Source organism: Sander vitreus, chromosome 6 (genome assembly GCF_031162955.1).
Source record: "Sander vitreus isolate 19-12246 chromosome 6, sanVit1, whole genome shotgun sequence".
Taxonomy (NCBI): Eukaryota; Metazoa; Chordata; class Actinopteri; order Perciformes; family Percidae; genus Sander; species Sander vitreus.
This window is the reverse complement of record NC_135860.1, coordinates 18,615,447-18,635,761: the sequence shown is the minus strand read 5'-3', so window position 1 is coordinate 18,635,761 and position 20,315 is coordinate 18,615,447. Positions and strand designations below refer to the sequence as shown.

The window sequence follows — 20,315 nt, the reverse complement described above, 5'->3', positions numbered from 1 at the left end:
AAAAATAATATTTAGTTTTTGGTAGAAACTTTGACGACTGGAACCCCGTAGTACTTATTAAACCGGATTAAATCACGGTAAGCAAACACAGTCGAGGCACAAATACAAATGAAGGGTGTTGCGTTCACTGATCCCATAGGTGGTGTCGGAGGCGAAGACTGCGCGCTTCCGCTCCCACGTCGCCTGGCGCCTGTGCGTCACTGTCATCTCATGTCACTCCAGGCTGTGATGGCGGAGGTGGACGAAACCGACATAATTATGAACTACCACGGAGATTTCTTAAAAAGCGACAGAAAAAACAGCCGCTACCCGTACTGCATTGTCTGGACACCTATTCCAATTTTATCGTAAGAAGCTAACACACGTCGTGTTTCTTGCTAGCTTAGCGTGTAATGTTACAGCAGGTTGTTATGTTGCTAACGTCAGATAAAATGATCGAAGCAGGTGTATGTTAGCTGCTGACTGTATAAAATAGGTTAACTCTCAGGTCATTTATTTCCTTTTAGTAAATGACTGCATCGAATGTACTCTATTGCATGTATTCTGATACTCAATCAACGTATCGATGTAATGTTGTGTTCTGGGTGCATCCTGCAGGTGGGTGTTCCCCTTCATTGGTCACATGGGTATATGCACCTCTTCTGGAATCATACGAGATTTTGCAGGATCATACTTTGTCTCGGTAAATATTACCTTTATTCTTTTTACTCAAAATATATGTATTTTTCAGCTAGAAAAGGTAGTTTCACCTCAGTTTACTTCATTGTAATGGCTTGAATTTCTAATGAATGGGAGTTGCAAGCAGAGCTAAATTCCACAATAACTTCAGAATTAATTTGTATGATTGTTTAAAATTTGACTTTTTTTCAGGAAGACAACATGGGCTTTGGTAGACCAACCAAGTAAGTTCATTAATCAAACTATTGTGTTTATAGTGTGTGTTAATAGTATTTCAGACCTAATCATACACACATTTAAATGAATACATTAATTGCTAACTAATATTGTAGGTATTGGAAGCTTGATGTGGATAAAGTGTGTGGCAATGGTGCTGCTACATGGGACAAAGCAGTGAATGACGCATCTGAGGAATACAAATGCAGGCCGGTAAGACGATGTTTAGGATTTTTGATACACATATTTCCACATTGTAATTCATATAGTAATAACTACTTTTTCTGTTTTGTTGAAGCACAATCTGTGCTTAGATAACTGCCATTCCCACGTGGCCATGGCCCTCAACCTTATGCACTACGACAACAGCACATCTTGGAACATGCTGAAACTTTGTGCGCTGTCTTTTGTTCGTGGGAAACATGTGAGGTAAATATTTTAGCCTCATTAGGGCCATTTGTATTACCATGAAAAAACATGGTAAGACACAGAAACATTTACTTTAGAACCAACCACACTTCCAGGTTAGCATCTTGGGTTAAAGGGGCGCTATGCAGTTTTGGCCATTTCTTCGCAGTTTTCTCTATAGAGCTCCACCTACAGCGTCGGAATAGATATTTGGCAGCTCCTATGTTTACTCGTGACTCCTCGCTCGGTCAGTCTGCCGTTTCCTCTTTCTCTGTTCCTCCGACAATGTTTTCCTAGCTTTCTGCTTCTTTTTTGCCGGCTCAGCCATGACGATAGTGTGAAAAACTTCGCGATACTTCCTGACGCTGAGGCCGCCGGCTGAACGGCCGAAAGTAGCAGAGGTGGTTTTTTCCGCTCACAGGCGCTAGGGGGGAGCGAGACGACCACCATTCAACTCGAAAAAAAGTCATATAACCATTCCAATGACTCCGAAGCTGTTCAGTTAAGGTAAATTAAGCTAAAAAAAAAAGACTGCATAGTTCCCCTTTAATACAATAATGATAGTGGTGGAAAATAATGATCTTCTTTTCCCATTATGACTTAAATTAGCATGCAGTGAGTGCACCACATTGGGCAGTAATATTTGAACACCATGTAATTTATAAAACAACAATTACTTTGTTGACATTTATCAGATTTAGCTCCCATTACATTATAATTACATTACACTCATTTGGCAGACACTATTTGGGTTAAATGTCTTTGTCAAGGACACGTGTACGTGGACAGAAGCAGCCTGGGATTGAACTACCAACCCTGATGGTTTATCCACGCTGTGATCTAGTTACAGCTGAAAACATGTCCGTTTGTGCTGTTTGTTACATCACATGGGTCAATTAAAATCAAATCAATTTTATTTATATTGTCCAAAATTACAAAATCACAAATTTGCCTCAAACTGCTTAACAATCTGCACAACCCTCGATCCTTAGAGCCCAGGATGGATAGGGACATTTTAATGGGAAAAAAGAAAACAGGCGGGATTATTTATCCAGGACAGACAGACACGCAGTAGGTGTCGTATATACTGAGAAGACAGAAGAGGCAGTAGTAGCATCACATGTTAGCAGTGGGAAAATATGGTTGCTAACAGCACTGGGCTAAACACATCTGTAGCATGTTCACAACTAACGTGTAAACAGTCTTTTTCAATTGCTTTGCTGCTAGACGCTTGTGAGCATTAGGAGACATATGGCCCAGAGAAACCCCATTGTTATTCTCCGCTGACCGACATAGAGACACCACAGTTTGTGCTGCCTCTGCACATACACTCCCACGGCACAGGAGTCTTTTAAACAGGAGGGGAGTCATGTAATTCATCACTGACGGCGGTGCTCCCCTCTGTGTCACCACTGAAGGTCACCTGCGCCGGCTGGGTGGAAAGGACAGTAGGACCCACGCTGGGTCGGGGTGTGTTCAGGAGGAGGGAGAGGAGCTGTGGGCCTCTGGGGCACAGCACACCTCACGCGTCCTTGTCTGTCTAAAATACACAAAGAGAGGGTGTTTTACCCTCTCTGCCACACACACACACTCTATATATCCAGGTGTTAAAGGCTACTCTAACACACATTACCCTCTCTGTATCCTTCAGCTTCGCAGCTTTCCTCAAGACCTGGCTACCGTTTTTCATGCTGTGCGGAGTCCTCGGCACGTTCATCCTAACATTCAACCTACATTAGTGGAGCGAGCAGTCCAACGGGTTGACTCACAGACTCATGCTTATACTTTATACATTGTCAATGGCTGTTGACGTGGAAGACGGTGGTGTGTTTTGATGGGACGTTTGTACAAAAAATTCCACACGAGTCATTTCATTGTGTGTTAGTGATCTAGTTTCTAGAAGGGTATTTATGGGCAACGCTGTTTATGTGTAGTTTTGAAATCAATATTATGTTTTAACGGTAAAGATCTTCTTTTCTTTTTTTTTTTCTTCTTTTTACAAAATATTTATGATTTAGTAAGGTGAGTAATAGGGGTGGGAATTGATTGGCCCCTCACGATTCGATTCCGATTCAGAGGCCAACGATTCGATTCTAAACCGATTATCGATAAAAAAAATTTTATGTACATTTCCATGCGTGATTTAAAAAAATATACATATAAATCGGAGTTTGCTACTCAGAGTTTGCTAATCACTTCCTAAACAAAGCAGCGAGACAAAGCTTAGATTTTGACATATACGGTATTTGTCACACACAAGTTTTAATGAAATGTTTTGTCTACTGAGGTTTTTATTTTGTAGTCATTCCGTGCTTAAGCCTTAAACATGCTTGTGAAAGTCACCTTCTCTCTCAGTAATCGTCCATGTCAGAGCCTCGGTCATGTTTAAAGGTGGAGAAACATGAGGTGGTCAGATGTAATGTGATAAAGTAGATGAACAGCCTGCATGTGTTTTGCCTAATTATTTTATGTACGTCTTATTAGATCATGTGTATATATACAAAAACATATATTTTTTTTCCTTTTGGACATTTTTGTGTGTTTTTTTTCTGCACTCTTGCCTAAACTTTTAGTTGTTTTCCATTAGCCCATCCTCTTTCAGTAACTCTGTTTTCTGATTTGTACTTGTCTGGAGACTTTTAAATAAAAATCAACACATTTATTTATGTATTTTTGAAATCGATTATTAACTTATTGGAATCGATAATCGAATCGTTCTAGAGAGAATCGCGATGCATCTAAGAATCGATTATTTTTCCCACCCCTAGTGAGTAAGCTACGGTGTCTTCAAAATTCACCTTTACTGTTTTTCACACAATGGGCTCTGTGTTTTGCTCGTATTATAAGAGTGTTGCACCACAGTGGAGCAATACTGTTGAATCCAGAGACTTTTTCATGAATGACAGTGATGAATGTGTTTCCGGACTGGCTAATGTACATTTCAGTGATGAATCACTACAAAAATGGATCACATAATCTTAATGCTGAAAGTATTCATCAATTATTTGTCTAAGAGATATGAGCCGCTACCAAAGACAGAAATTATGTAGGACCCACGTGGGGGAAAAAGAGTGGTATTGTGCTGTAAAAAATGCCCTCCTCCCTTTAATCCTCTTTCCTCTGTTATATAAAGACAATGTGTAAGGTGTTTACTTTAACATGAGTGTATTCTTTGCTTCTCTCCAGACAAAATGCTTTCTAACGGTTCATCCTCATGCTGGAATGTTACATAAAATTATCTTTATTTTATTGATTTGTTTTGTTTTGCTATGTACCCAAACGAGTGTTCTTTATTATTGTATATCTCCATCAGTTTGACATTTATGTTTCTGTAACTTGGATGTGCTGTATACAAAGCCTTTTAAGTCTCCCCTGGCAGACTGTGGTGTAGGTCACTGGCTGTCGATGCCCTTACCGTCCTCTGTACCTTTAAGGGAACCACGTACCTTTTTCATCCAGCAGATTCTGCTGATAGGAACTACCATCAACCTTTATATCCAGAGTGGAGCACATGAGGAGGGGCCGATGCTGGAGCACTCTTTGCTGCCTCTGCAGCATTTGATTAGTTTGTGAGAACAAAAGCTGTGTTTAGAATTTGATTAGTTAGGACTAGTTAATTGGGAATTAAGTTGTTGTTTTTTTTCTGCTGTAATTCAATCATTTTTTTTTATCTTTATTTTTAATTGACTATAATTTAGAGATGTGTGCTTTTGCAGTCCGTGTGTTTTTGGGAATCCTTCTCTGTGCACCGTACCACTGCTTGGAGTGTCCTTTTGGCTGTGAGTGTTTTGCCGTCACTCGCACAGTAAAATGTGTTTCTAAGGATTTGCTCACGGTGCCTCAAAGTATTCCAGGATATGCAAAGACTGTCATCATCACAGGGAATAATATACACCGGATTGGACCACATTCCTTTACAGAGCTGGAGAATGTCACCAACATCATTTTAAGCAATAATAGGTGAGAATGTCAGTGTTTATTTATTTTGTGTTATTCATGTATATTGAGCCATATTTGGATAATATGACTACATTTCTGTGTATCTAATAAATAAATGTTAATAATGTGGTTTGTATTTCTTTGACAGTTGTTTTTTTTGTTTTTTTTTAGATGTGAAATCTTAGATGTTGTCTTCAAGCATGAAAATAATACAAAATGTCTCAGGACAGATGTTACAGTGTAAGTCATCTTCACAGGATTACAGAGATGTCATCTGACAGCTTCTCTGCTCTCATCAACCTGCGCTTTCTGGACCTCAGTGAGAACCAGCTGGCCCTCATCCATCCACAAGCTCTCAGCATACCTGGCAGTCCCCTTCAGGAGCTCAACCTCAGCCGTTCGCTGCACAACTTCACCGCCCTGACAGACCTTACCACGGCTCTGCGCTGGGGTGGCCTCAGCGGGCTCCTCCGTCTCGACCTCTCTGGGAACCAGCTCACCCTGCTGCCCCCAGGGATGTTCTCCCACCTTCCCGACCTGCAGCAGCTCTTTCTCGCTAACAACTCTCTGACAGCTGTCTACAGTGGAACCTTCTCTGGTATGAACCATCTGGAGATGCTGGACCTTACACACAATGCCTTCATGACGTTCCAGGCTGATGCTCTACAAGAGCTGAAGAAGCTTGGGAACATCCGGATCCTTCTTGGAGACAACCCTTACACCTGCTCCTGTGAGATCAGAAACTTTGTGTCCTGGCTGAATGAATCAAGAGCTCAGGTAGATGTGGATGCTGTAAGGTGTGCCTCACCAAGAGGGTTCAGTGACACCTGGCTGAGAGGGCTCGGTGTCCATGACCTCGGATGCGTTGTTCCAGTACAAGCAGAGGTGGCTGACCTTACCCTGCAGACATCCTATGTCTTCCTAGGGCTGGTGCTGGGGTTTGTGGGCATGGTCTTTCTCTTTGTGCTCTACCTGAATCGCAAAGGTATGAAGAAGTGGATCATTGAAATGAGAGATGCATGTCAGGACGTTCTGGAGGGATATCACTACCGATATGAGATTGACTCAGATCCTCGGCTGGGGCACATCTCTGCAAATAACAGAGGCAGCATGGCACAAGGGCATTTAGGATTAGCTCTGTCACAGCAGCTGCAAAGTGACACCTGTATTGTCCAGCTTCCTACAGACACACAAGTCAAACAGCTGACAACCTCTTCACCTGTGAACCTATGATCTTTTAATGAAGCTAGAATAATTTAAAGCAGATGTAGATGTGAGATGTCACTAGATTTACAATCAATGTTTTTGAGCTTCCTGTACATACTGCAGTTATTACTTTTAAATCTAACCAAGTGCTTTCGTGTTTTCGAGGCACTTGTATCTGTATATTTCCCTTAATATTGTGTGTTTATTTTTCATTTTATAAAAACATAATATTAAGGCTACATTGAAAATATACTCTCATTTTCTGTCAACTTTGTTTTTTGGTATTAGTGTCATGACTTTAAATATCTTAACATACTGCAAAAGACCAGAAAAAATGATATAGATGGTAGCTCAATAGCATGACAAATGTATATTGACTTAAGAAACTGTAATCCATAGACACCCAGTAAATTGTATAAGTACTATGATTAATCCTTAAATTCAGTTAATCTTTATTGTGCTAGAATTCATAATGTGACCTGTATTACAATATTCAAAGGAATAGATATTCAATCTACTGTATGATATGAAATATTATTTGCATTAATTATACAATAAACTTTTGATGTAGGCCTACTTCATTTTTTTGTGCCCCTGTTTTATTATGACTGCAGTGAAACCACGCTACACAGACTCATTTTTCTCCAGGTGGCCTTACTATTTCAGTTCAAAGAGTGGGTGATTAAGTGTTTCCATAGAGGAAAAATAGGGCAGAATGAAAGATATTGCTTGGTAAAAACACCTGCTGGCTCTGCAGCTGTGCACCTCTGTGTGCATGTCAGACCTACCGTGTGTGTGTGTGTGTGTGTGTGTGTGCGTGTGTGCGTGCGCGTGTGTGTGCGTGCGCGCGTGTGTGTTCACAGCATGTGTTTGCAGATATGAAAAAGTCCACTTGTCACAATGTAAAGTGCAGAATTTCACCATGAGTTATGTGGCATCACATTAAATTACAATCTGACAAAAGATCAAAAGGTTCCCTTTTATATCAGATTTGCAACTATTTTCTTTTTCTTTTCCATCTTTTTCTTTGTTTTTATTCACTGGTCCTCTTTTTGTTGTCTTTTATTGTCCTTCCCTCCTCTTTCCTTCTTCTGTGCTCTTATATCCGCCCTAACATGACGTCACGGCTCACCTGTGGGTGGGTGTAGGAGCTGGGATTAGCTGTAGCAGCAGTTAATAGCCAAACATTGGAAACTTACGGCAACGCAAGACTAACACGAGACTAAGTTAGTTTTACAAAATAAAAAAGGAGACGACGCGAGTGAGCCGAGTTGCGTTGTTCGGTTGAGGCTTCCGACTTCAGGTTTGCAAAGTTTGTTGTTTCTTGGAAGTCACCTGAAAATCTGTGGGCGGTCGAAATCCGTCTTTTTTTCTCTGTTTGAAGCGCTAGCAGAAGTTTTCTCTGTGAGACTTCCGCGGTTTCCTCGCCGAACAACTTATCTGGGATAAAAGACAACCACAAGCGTTTCCTCTTATGCGGTAAGTGAACGTTTTGTAAGTAAACTTAAAAACGTTTAATGTTGAATGAGTTTTGGTCTGAACTGTTTTTCTGCACATGTACTGTAGACCAAACATGCTCCAAGAGCGCGACGAAGTGGGTCAAATTATTATCAGGCCAGCAATCAATGCACTCAGTTGTATTTACATTCTCAGAATTTCCAGCAGGTTGCTCTACTGGCAGCCAGTGTTAACCCCGTAACTCTTTAATTCAGGCTATTTTAATGTGTCATGGTGCGTTTAATGCTGCAAGCCTGTGATGCAGCACAAGAGGAGGTTTGCACCTGGTTATTATTTCTAAACATGCTTCTCCCACACCAGGTCCCAGGTATTCTGAGCCATGCCTGGCCACAGCACAGGGGCTCCCCAGGCGTCCTGCCACCATAAACACCACAGCTCCAGAGCAGAAAAGTACAGACCAACTCGGACTATATCCAAGGAGAGCACGGCCAGCCAAGACTCCTACAAGGATCCTCGTGGGGAGCATCTACGTGAGCACCACACTGACCACTTGCGGTACTCAGAATGCAAGAATGGCCGCAGCAGAGGCCACCCGCGAAATGGCACGGGTCAGGGCTCTGAGACTATAGGATTTATTCCTGGGTCCGCAGACAGTACGCCTGCCAGCAGACATGCCTGTGGTTCCTGCGCCTCCATGGGTTGGAGTGGCTGTAAGGCTCTTATCTGCTGTGTACTGACCTGTGGATTTTATGGCAGCCGAGAGCCCTGCCTGCCTGTTAATGAGAGCTCCACAGACCATCCTCCTAAAGCAGGCAGTGAGCCACACCCTCCTAATGGCATAGCTGTGACCAGCCCCACTTGTGGCATGCCTTTGGAGTCCAGCAAGTCTACCAAATCATCTAAGTTGCCCACGAGTGACAGCTTCCGCTACCCAGATGTGCGCATCGCAGGTCAGACAGTAAGGTATACGGTTGCAGCCCCCAAACGAACCCGTACACCCGGCAAGGGGGAAAGCCAGCGGCCTGTCAGCAACACCAGCCTGTTATCCCGTGAGGACTATGACTTGGATGACCTGGGTGACACAGGCACAGACATTGACTCTCTTATCACCAAGAAATTGCTGGAGCTTTACGCCCTGCACCAGATTGACCAGCTGGCCAAGTGCACCTCTGACTCCTCTTTCTCCCGCAAGACCAACGAGATCAGTGAGCTCATCTACAGCATCGCTCAGGACTACAACCTGGAGGAGCAGGAGGCAGAGTGCAAGCTGGTGCACGGAGTCATCCGCATCAGCACGCGAAAGGGCAAGAGAAACAAGAGCCATCAGTCTACAGGACAGCGTACTAATGGGAGGAGTGACGGGACTCTCCCTGACAGTGGCAACGAGACCATGACCAACACTTTCATGAGCAGTGACTGTAAGAATGTCATGCGACAATAACCATTAACATTTACCGCTGTATGAATAATAATAATAAGATACCACATGACAACTTTTTTCACCACCATCTGGCTGCAACATACCAAATATACCAATCATCTGATCTGTTTTCCCTGAATGACTCACAGTGTCTGTTGGCACGCTGTTTTTGTTTGGCTCATAGTTTTTAAGCCCTAATACACCAGGCAATGACCTCACAATAATTGGTTAATCTGAGACAAGTTGATACAGGTACACGCTGTCTTGTTAAACATTGCATAATAGCCGAGATGACCGGATTAGTTCTATAATGAGAGTGCATTAATGTCTGTTGAAGCTCCTTGTCTATCTTGCGCTCATTTTGTCTTTTCGTCCACCTCCACAGTTCCAGAGGTGAAAGTGTCGGAGCAAACGCCATCAGATGAGCTGGCGAGGAAAATGAGACATTACAGCGGGAGAAGTGAGTACATTCTGGGATACATTTATGTCTTCCTTTGGGTTGATGTAAATGCACATGAGAGGAATTAAGAGTTGGATTAGATGGATTACTAGAATCAGTCAGCACCAAGAGTGTACAAGCGTGTGAGTAGTGGTTAGAAATATTGCACCTTTTATTAATAATTGTACACTTTGTGCTGATGGAGATACCGTCTTCATTTGTCCTGGTCATTGAGGTATAATTACTACCCCGGTGAATCAGTGTGTGAGGCTCAGGTCTTTGCAGTCCATTGTACCTGCTGCAGCTGCAGGCATTTTCTCACATCCTCTCTACCTTCCAGTAAAATACCTCTCTTGAACCAGTGAAAGCCCCACATTCCTGCCCTTTTCTTTGCATATTACAATCCCTCGCTCATTAGCTGCCACCTTACACCCGACTATCAATCTGCCTCATTCTCCCCTCCAGCTCAGCGGTCATTCTACACCACCTGCCAGAGCAGCAGATCGAGTCCCATTAAATATATGCCACATAATGTCCCATGGTTTATTATGTAATTTTAGCGAACAACTTGGGTTACATATGGATTATTGAGCAGCAGCCTCTTTTCTGATGTTGTTCTGCGGAGAGCCGGTTAAAAGGACGGGGTGTCCTATTACATGTCTTTGAATGAGGGTACACCACATTGTGTGTCCACAACTTTCACTATGTGGCCTGTGAATGTGTCAGTGTCCCGGTTAAACTTTTGTGTCTCATTGGGTCAAATGAATGGAACTATATAAACCTATAATGTATATTTTAATGTACATCCGTCTTAAAAAGTTTGCCCTTTAGACAACAGTTCTGTTGTTGCAGCTGCCAACTAAGACATCTGTAATTATACGCTTATAATGTGCATCAAAGATGAAAAACAAATGTGAGCACTTCACAAATGTATTGTCATCACCTTTATAACAGCACAGAATAAGACAGATAGCTGCACTAGGATCAAAAGAAGTATTCTAAATTCTGGAAACAGTGATTTGTACTGAAAATAGGTTAAACGATTTCTTATTTGTAGAAAATAAAATCTCCTCAACAAAGCCCAGTAAACTACATACAAAGCAAGGAATCTGAATTATTCTGCCAAATGTTGAGCTTTTAGTGTTTGTGGTGTGTTGTAGTTGCCCTGTTTAACCCCGTTTCCTCAGGCTGTCTGCCCCCGCCAGCACATTCCTGTTTTACCTGTATGAGGTGTCATGCAAAAGCTCACTGTTTCACAACTAGCATACCACTGGCTAGGGCGAATCAAGAGGACTTGTTCTATATAAAATCTAGCCTTCAGATTAAAAGTAAACTCAGACTTTTTTTTAGGATAGTGGATTTCTTCCACTTACTTTTGTGCATGAAAAAAGGCTCAGTTTAAATTAACTTTTGAATACGTCTGTGTGATTATAGTTTCTCAGATTAAACATGTAACTTGCACTATTTTCCATAAGAGGGAGACAAAGTACATAGTGTCACGCTTAGCATGTGTGGTCATAATAAAAACATTAGGGGGGGGGGGTTACTTTCCTAACCATATTCCTCAGTTTGTCTATCTTTGTGTAAAGTTGTACAGTTTTCACATGATTATAAAGCGATATGCAACACTGACAGTTAACTTCGGCTTCAACACAATCTGGTAAAACAAGAAGAACACTGCATGAATCAGATGTGGTTTCTTAGAAAGAAAGATGATGGTGAGGGTACACCACATTGTGTGTCCACAACTTTCAATATGTGGCCTGTGAATGTTTCAGTGTCCTGGTTAAACTTTTGTGTCTCACATTTGTGAATGAAATGTGTTTTCAGTGCATTAAATAAAGCTCCTTCTCTCACAGCTTACTCCTCCAGCACCACCACACCCTACTCGCCCTACCATGACACCGAAACGGACTCTTCAGGCGCGCCGCTTCTTCTCTGAAGGGGGACACCGACACACAAGTACCTGAACTGACAAGTGATGTAGCCAACTAGATGGACAATGTTACCCTTCTGCTGTCATTTTTGTTGTTGTTGCTGTTACTGAGTGGAGCACCTTTTACCCTGGGTAGTGGAACTGCTGCTCTTAGTGGTCTAGCTAATGTTTGCTATTGGAGTGTCATTTAAATTCATTGGACTTTTTTTTTTAAATCTCTCCAGCAAATGACCCACGGAGGAAACAATTTTTTTTTTTTACACAGGGAAAGACAATGCTGTTTTTTATGTATTTGTATGCAGTGTTTCAAGTTGTTTTCAGAAAATAAAACATGACTACACTCCATACAATCTTAGCAGTCAGGCCAGAGGATAGAGACTGATGGTAGAACGTAACCGTCCTCATTCTTGTCTGTGATTGTTTATGCAAGCCATTGTGCATGTACCGTATGTATGTATGCATGCATGTGCTTATTAACTCCTGCCAGTTAGATTCCTCGAAAGCATGTTTTGACCTGAAAACTGCATTGTTAAGCCATATTTTGATGTGCATATTTTTATGTCAATATTACTGTGGGGTTTTTTAACCATGTGTGGCATTTGGCCACAGTTTCTTTTCTTTTTTTTATTCACATAAGTCTTGTTTTTAACAAAATAAAAATCTCCATGCTTGTTTATGCCTTTTCGTGTGCATGCAAGAAAATCTTTATGGTTTTTAAGTCATCTATTTCTCATTTTACCTTACAGAAAATGGGTAATAATGCTTGATGCTTGCAGAGCTTTGTGCCAACCTTTTTGTTCTCTCCATTCATGCAGCTCCATTTGTTTTGCAATTATTTTCTCTCATATATCAACAAGTCTGTCCTTCACAAGGTTTTCTAATGCTGTGTTTTTAGCCTACTTTCTTCTTTTATCTCTTTGGATTATTGTTGTCAAGCTCATCTCCCTGAGGTCACTGTGTTGTACCAGGCAGACCTTTTCCGCCCTCAGCAAAAGAAAGAACTTGTTTTGCTGGTTCTGACAAAAAGGAAATCGAATCCTGGGGTTTGTCTTTGTCATGTATTGCAAAGGGAAGAAGCAGTGCACAAAATCAGTCTTATCCTGAAATTTGGGTCAAATGAATGGAACTATATAAACCTATAATGTATATTTTAAGATGTACATCCGTCTTAAAAAGTTTGCCCTTTAGACAACAGTTCCGTTGTTGCAGCTGCCAACTAAGACATCTGTAATTATAATGTGCATCAAAGATGAAAAACAAATGTGAGCACTTCACAAATGTATTGTCATCACCTTTATAACAGCACAGAATAAGACATAGCTGCACTAGGATCAAAAGAATTATTCTAAATTCTTGAAACAATGATTTGTACTGAAAATAGGTTAAACGATTTCTTATTTGTAGAAATGTTGAGTAGAAAAATCTGCTCAACAAAGCCCAGTAAACTACATACAAAGCAAGGAATCTGAATTATTCTGCCAAATGTTGAGCTTTTAGTGTTTGTGGTGTGTTGTAGTTGCCCTGTTTAACCCCGTTTCCTCAGGCTGTCTGCCCCCGCCAGCACATTCCTGTTTTACCTGTATGAGGTGTCATGCAAAAGCTCACTGTTTCACAACTAGCATACCACTGGCTAGGGCGAATCAAGAGGACTTGTTCTATATAAAATCTAGCCTTCAGATTAAAAGTAAACTCAGACTTTTTTTTAGGATCGTGGATTTCTTCCACTTACTTTTGTGCATGAAAAAAGGCTCAGTTTAAATTAACTTTTGAATGCGTCTGTGTGATTATAGTTTCTCAGATTAAACATGTAACTTGCACTATTTTCCATAAGAGGGAGACAAAATATATAGTGTCACGCTTAGCATGTGTGGTCATAATAAAAACATTAAAGGGGGGGGTTACTTTCCTAACCATATTCCTCAGTTTGTCTATCTTTGTGTAAAGTTGTACAGTTTTCACATGATTATAAAGCGATATGCAACACTGACAGTTAACTTCGGCTTCAACACAATCTGGTAAAACAAGAAGAACACTGCATGAATCAGATGTGGTTTCTTAGAAAGAGTTGTATGCAATACTACGATGACTGGAGGAAGAAACTGTCATAAATATATTTTCAGTTTATGTATGCATTATTGAAGCTACACCACATATTTGGCTATTGAAAGAACTTTTGAAACCTATAATCACCAAGATTTTTTGTGTTTAGAGATACCTCTTGATTCAGTTTTTACACGTTTCCATGGAATTCACATTTGCTATCTTTGGAAACCCTGGCGTCTTACAAGAATTTAAAATAATGGGGCTTGAGCAATACTTGGCTGGTAGTAATAATGGACCTGTCTGGGGTGACATTTAGCTCATCATCCCCTCTCTCTCTCCTCACATTCCTGTCATCTATAGAGGCAATAAAACCCCTAAAAAATAAGCTGTACCTGTCAAATGTAGGAATGAGTGTCTGTCAGGTAATACCTGGTACATCAAAATTGTGGCTTACTGTGAGTCTTTTTAAAAGATTGAGACAGAACTTCACTATTACGTTCATGTACAAAAATATATTTATTTGAAATGTTCTGTAAATGCGGACTTATTTGCAGAAATAGAAACAGAAAAGATCTCCAACACAAGATACAACTGTGGGTAAAGCCTGTCTTTATGTGGAAAGTCCACTTCAGTGGATAAAAGATTTTCAGACTAGGCTAAAGTGACCTGAGCTTCAGTATAAATGTAAGTCATAGTCTCATGTTCACCAATTCATATTTTTTGTCGGCTATCACAAGAGCAGTCCACTGTCAGGAATTCCTTCATCTCATGAGTACACATTGCTTGGGTTGGTCAACAAAAAGGTCTGCATCACCAATGTTGAAAACATTGGATTCAACTTTCTCCAGGACAGTTACATGAAGTCCTCCTAGCCTCTACTATCGGCAGAAGAGCATGTCGACCAACAGCTCCAGCAGATCCGCCTGGCCTATCACGGGCCGGAAGAAGAGTTCAGTGATGAGGCTGGGTGTGATGCTTTGCAGCATGGAGGCTGTGAGGAGGATTCGAGCAAAGCGCTCCTGGTCCCCTGGGTGAAGGAGCTGGACCACCTCGCTGAGGGCATGCTGAGCCTCCTGTTGCAAGCCTTCAACAAACAGAGCTGCCTTTAAATCTGGGACATCTGTTGAATGTAAAGACAAGACATTAGATACTGTATGATGCAGTTTTTTGCAGTGTTCTTTCAGCAGTGATTGAAAATGTACTCCTGAGAGTTAAGTGTTTTTATTTTATTTTTTATAACAGACAACGTCAGATCAGATAAATACATACCTGGATTAAATAGTGTGGTCCCTTTGAGGTATGCATATTCCTTTGGACTCAAATCCAAACTCCAAAACTTTTTGAGGCAGGACTTGAGTTTGCTGGCACCGGCCATGGTGGGCTGCTCCCTCTCCATCTCAGGGTTCTCCTGACGGTTTAGGAGAATCTTTTTCAGCATGCTGTCAGAAGGTGTGTCCATCACCTCAAAGTCCATACGCTCCTGGGCCAGACCCAAGATGAAGAGCGGTGCCCAGCAGCTTTTGAGAAGTGCGAACTGGTCCTTTGGTGGCATCTGGTTAAACGCAGGTAAGTTCTTCATGAAATAGACAGTTTTAACTAGAACTGCTGACGCTTCTTTGCAGATCTCAGATGGCCTTTTCAAGCATACTGTCCGTCGCAGTTCACAGGTGCATCCATGAGTCATGGAATTGTAGTTGAAGCAGTTTTGGCTTGGTTTGCTGTTATCCATTTGGCTCAGGATGTTGTAGAGGATAGGATTCGAAAGCCTGTCGCTGTTAGCTGCACAATGACACCCGTTATCCATTTTTAAAGGTCGCAGAGATCTATGTAGTCAAATGTAAGAGACCTCTCACAGTATGGGCTCTGCAAGAGCTTGCGAGTACTACTGCTGCTCCCTCCAGTGTCCCCGTATTTATGAGGCCAACCCACCCTGCTAAGTGGACCTTGACTTGTCAATACACTCTCTGTGAAAAACAACCATGAGCTCTGCCAGGTGACTGATGGAATAACCCTGGGAAACCGATAAGCTTTTCTCAATGAAAAGGAGCTCGAGGAGTAACGCCTGGATATCAAGAGGGTTGGGCCTTATCTCGTAACCAGAGTCATTAACCCAGGCAGTACCAAGCTACCAAGGACTGATGAGGTTATCAGCCCCACACCGTGTCCCTACACCTGGAGAACTAGAAAGGAGCGAAAGTAGATCAGGGTCATTGCCCTATAAGTTAAGTCCATGAGGTGTAGCAACTACATTTATCTCATTGTAACCCTGGAACAGGAATGACATTTTTTAAACCTAAAACTGCCCAATCAATGATTTCAAACCTAATTGAATATTTTACCTGATTTACAATAAAAAAATATTGCATCAAGGTTATTACAATTTATCCTGAAGGGGACATGAGTGTGTGTCCCAAATGTAATGGCAGTTCACCCAATAGTGTTTGAGACATTTCACAAAAAAACACAACCTCATTGTGGTACTAAAGGAAATGTCAGTGGATCCACAAAATTAGTAGGATTTATCCTCTCAGGAACATTAGTCTGTACATAATCTCATGGAATCCATCCAATAGTTGTTGGGATATTTCCAACTGGACCAAAGTGGTAGAAAAAAGTATGTACAGTATGCACTATAAAAACTGAAGTAAAAATGGAGTGGCTGGCTGGCTGATAAACAGATTGACATCACTGAAGATTGTCCGTTTAGTTATTAAAAACCCAGTGCTTTGGCAGGTCCTCAGTTGCGTTTATGTAATGTTTCTCACAGTGAGACAGATAGAGCTGTTTTTATTGTGAAACAATAAAACTTGGCCAAGAAAATTTAAGGAAGTCCAGTTTATGGCGTCTGTAACAGGCGGTACAATGTTCCACTTGGCATTTAAATGTGTTGACCTTAATTTTCCCCCGTGCCTGGCACAGAGGCTGGAGACTGATAAGATAATTGCTTTATTGTTGTCACAAATAAACAAACTTCTCATTTTCAATGACAGGCTACTATGGATAATTAACCAACTACCAATATTCACCACATTATATAGTGACAGCCAGGTGACAGGTGACCAGCCTGGTTCAGATCTTCCTCTAGAACTTCCATGATGATGGTTTCAGGCTTCTTGGCTTGTGCAGCAGGTGTCCCCACAGAAGTAAAGAGCATAATATGTTGTTCACCTAAAGGATTATTAGAAACACCTGTTAAATTTCTCGTTAATGCAATTATCTAATCAACCAATCACATGGCAGCTGCTTCGATGCATTTAGGGGTGTGGTCCAGGTCAGGACAATCTCCTGAACTCCAAACTGAATGTCAGAATGGGAAAGAAAGGTGATCTAAGCAACTTTGAGCGTGGCATGGTTGTTGGTGCGAGACGGGCTAGTCTGAGTATTTCACAATCTGCTCATTTACTGGGATTTTCACGCACAACCATTTCTAGGGTTTACAAAGAATGGTCTGAAAAAGGAAAAACATCCAGTATGCAGCAGTCCTGTGGGCGAAAATGCCTTGTTGATGCTAGAGGTCAGAGGAGAATGGGCCGACTGATTCAAGCTGATAGAAGATCAAGTTTGACTCAAATAATCACCCGTTACTACCGAGGTATGCAGCAAAGCATTTGTGAAGCCACAACACGCACAACCTTGAGGCGGATGGGCTACACCAGCAGAAGACCCCACCTGGTACCACTTATCTCCACTAAAAATAGGAAAATGAGGCTACAATTTGCACAAGCTCACCAATATTGGACAGTTGAATACTGGAAAAATGTTGCCTGGTCTGATGAGTCTCGATTTCTGTTGAGACATTCAGATGGTAGAGTCATAATTTGGCGTAAACAGAATGAGAACATGGATCCGTCATGCCTTGTTACCACTGAGCAGGCTGCTTATGGTGATGTAATGGTGTGGGGGATGTTTTCTTGGCACACTTTAGTCCCCTTAGTACCAATTGGGCATTGTTTAAATGCCACAGCCTACCTGAGCATTGTTTCTGACCATGTCCATCCCTTTATGACCACCATGTACCCATCCTCTGATGGCTACTTCCAGCAGGATAATGCACCATGTCACAAAGCTCGAATCATTTCAAATTGGTTTCTTGAACATGACAGTGAGTTCACTGTACTAAAATGGCCCCCACAGTCACCAGATCTCAACCCAATAGAACATCTTTGGGATGTGGTGGAACGGGAGCTTTGTGCCCTGGATGTGCATCCCACAAATCTTCATCAATTGCAAGATGCTATCCTATCAATATGGGCCAATATTTCTGAAGAATGCTTCCAGCACCTTGTTGAATCAATGCCACGAAGAATTAGGCAGTTCTAAAGGCGAAAGGGGGTCAAACACGGCATTAATATGGTGTTCCTAATAATCCTTTAGGTGAGTGTGTATATATATATATATATATATATATATATATATATATATATATATATATATATATATATATATATATATATAGATTACAAGCCAGACACTAGTGGCAGCACCAGTCACGGAGTGTTTGTTTTCCTTCATCAGTCTCTTTACTCATCCCTTCAAAGAATACTCCATAGGTTTCATGGCCTCATTTTCTTTCCTGGAGTGATCTCATTATGATATACTATAGCGATTATTCATGTGAGGCGTGACATGTCTAAATCATAATGGGCCTCTCAGCCTCGAATGCATGATGAAACACATTATGGTATCTTCGAGAATGTGATCCTTTCAGCAAAGTAACCTGTAATGCACTAAGAAAGCCCTCAGCCTGCTTCATGAAGCAGCCTGACAGTTGTAAATGCTTGTGATAAGGCTTGTGTTTATAGAGGTTAGGAGCAGGCAGAGACGGACACGGAGGACAGAGGCTTATCTCCTCCAAGACAGTAAAAATAGAATTGCCTTCATATTCTTCTATAAGTGGAAGAACTGCTGTATTTCGAGATCAAGCAAGTGAAACAGTCTGATGAAGAGGTCTGATGTCTGATGATGTAAGGCCGGCTCCTAAAGAATGTCCAAGCCTTTTTCTTTTAACTAAAATACAAAAATGTGTAAAGACACTTGACTGTAAGCATTAACAAGTTAAGACTGTAATAACAAATAATAGGACAGCTATTTTAAAAGAGAATTGTGTCAACATATCCACCGAACACAGATTTTCTGGTAAGGTCTTGCCCTTAATTTTAACTTCGGCTTTTCCTCTGGTTTTAGTTTTCCCAGGTCATTGAACTCTCAGTGCGTGATGAACACCATGTCTGGATCATGACAACTGACCTTGACCTACTGCTAATACAGCAGAGGCTCATCTGCCAAGGTCATTAACCCAAAGGTTATTCTTACACCATGGGGTCATTTCAATCCTTCCAAAAATTATGTGATTATCCTGGAATTTGAAATTGAGTGAATTCAGTTCAAATGTATACATATAGTTCTTTCTTTTCTCTTCCCTCTCACCATGGAAATAATATATGTAAATAACTTGCAATACACCATAAATGTATACGGCAGATCCAGAATGCCACACATACATTTTCAAACAATACATTTTGAATCATTTTCTTGTCTGAAAAATCATAGGAGGTCCATCTTGTCTCCTTTTACAGGCTTTTATAGCAAACTTAAACACATCAAAATGAAATATTTCAGGGTTTTGAAATGCAATTCCTCTTTCTTCTTTCTTTTCTTTCTCTGTTTTTGTTGTTGTTGCAATGACATAGCCTACTGTACTGACCGTGCTCTCATGTTGACCAGGTAGTATCTGGAAAAGCATACATAGTAAACTAACACAATGCTAAACTTCAGTATGTGCCAGCAAACAATAACCTGTTTGGTGTCTTTTGTGACAAGGTGTCATTTTATTACTGGTATATGTACTTTTGGCTCACTATTATTCATTTTTATTTTATTTTCCAGCACAAAAGATATTTGGTGCATCTGTTTGTGAGACTCTGAGTGCCTATACACATCAGGGCGCTTGCATGCGTAAGAAAGTTTTATTCTTTCAGTGTTTTAGTGTAATATTATAAACCTAAAAACAAATCGAATTTCTGACTCATCTCTAAACATGTCTGTGATCGTCTGTAATTTCCAAACATATATGATGAGGATTTGCATTTCACAAGCCAGGATGGTCATAACTAATGCACAATAAGTGTGTAATTATGTGTAAAGTGATGTCAGAGTCCAGACACCCAGGTCTAGTTTTACTGCCTGCTACTATCAAAACACAATGATAAAAACTGAGGTGAAGGCCAGAGTTAGAGTTAGCCTCTGGGTTAATGAACTCTGACTGAATGCATTTCTTGGTTTACTCTCTGAAAGAGTTTAAAAAGAATGTAATGTAAAAGACTTTAATATTTGACTTAAAAGACAGCATTTTGTCGATTGCCCTATTCAGTAAAGTCTCAGTCTTATAGCCACATTTTTGCAAAAATCAAAAATAGATATGTAAAGTTAAAAATAGAGCCAGAATGCTGTCTTTTAACCGTCATTTGAATCACATGGCTTCATTCCTCCTTTTACCATTTTAATGTTATCAAGGATGCAGAAGTGATCACTATCAACATTATGCTCCGTGAGCTAGTTATTATTTTATGTTA

At 41.0% G+C, this 20,315-nt stretch overlaps 4 protein-coding genes across 4 annotated transcripts; 3 read left to right on the top strand and 1 right to left on the bottom strand.

Moving 5' to 3' along the window:
• The first annotated feature begins 178 nt into the window (after window positions 1–178).
• On the top strand, window positions 179–3,695 carry LOC144519852 (transmembrane protein 222-like). Its single transcript, XM_078253329.1, has 6 exons — window positions 179–347; window positions 598–682; window positions 871–902; window positions 1,011–1,107; window positions 1,193–1,323; window positions 2,954–3,695. Exons 1-6 carry the CDS (start codon window positions 211–213, stop codon window positions 3,039–3,041), a joined length of 570 nt encoding a protein of 189 aa, XP_078109455.1. The 5' UTR covers window positions 179–210; the 3' UTR covers window positions 3,042–3,695.
• Window positions 3,696–3,704: 9 nt separating this feature from the next.
• On the top strand, window positions 3,705–7,024 carry LOC144519851 (trophoblast glycoprotein-like). The gene is made up of 2 exons (XM_078253328.1): window positions 3,705–5,262; window positions 5,499–7,024. The coding sequence occupies exons 1-2, from the start codon at window positions 5,003–5,005 to the stop codon at window positions 6,472–6,474; spliced, it is 1,236 nt and encodes a 411-aa protein (XP_078109454.1). The 5' UTR covers window positions 3,705–5,002; the 3' UTR covers window positions 6,475–7,024.
• A 536-nt stretch (window positions 7,025–7,560) lies between these two features.
• Window positions 7,561–12,372, top strand: kdf1a (keratinocyte differentiation factor 1a). Its single transcript, XM_078253327.1, has 4 exons — window positions 7,561–7,926; window positions 8,266–9,323; window positions 9,711–9,785; window positions 11,624–12,372. The coding sequence occupies exons 2-4, from the start codon at window positions 8,285–8,287 to the stop codon at window positions 11,704–11,706; spliced, it is 1,197 nt and encodes a 398-aa protein (XP_078109453.1). The 5' UTR covers window positions 7,561–7,926; window positions 8,266–8,284; the 3' UTR covers window positions 11,707–12,372.
• Window positions 12,373–14,591: 2,219 nt separating this feature from the next.
• Window positions 14,592–15,547, bottom strand: nr0b2a (nuclear receptor subfamily 0, group B, member 2a). The gene is made up of 2 exons (XM_078251898.1): window positions 15,013–15,547; window positions 14,592–14,863 (listed from the first exon to the last, which is right to left on the bottom strand). The coding sequence occupies exons 1-2, from the start codon at window positions 15,545–15,547 to the stop codon at window positions 14,622–14,624; spliced, it is 777 nt and encodes a 258-aa protein (XP_078108024.1). The 3' UTR covers window positions 14,592–14,621.
• Between the last annotated feature and the right edge of the window lie 4,768 nt (window positions 15,548–20,315).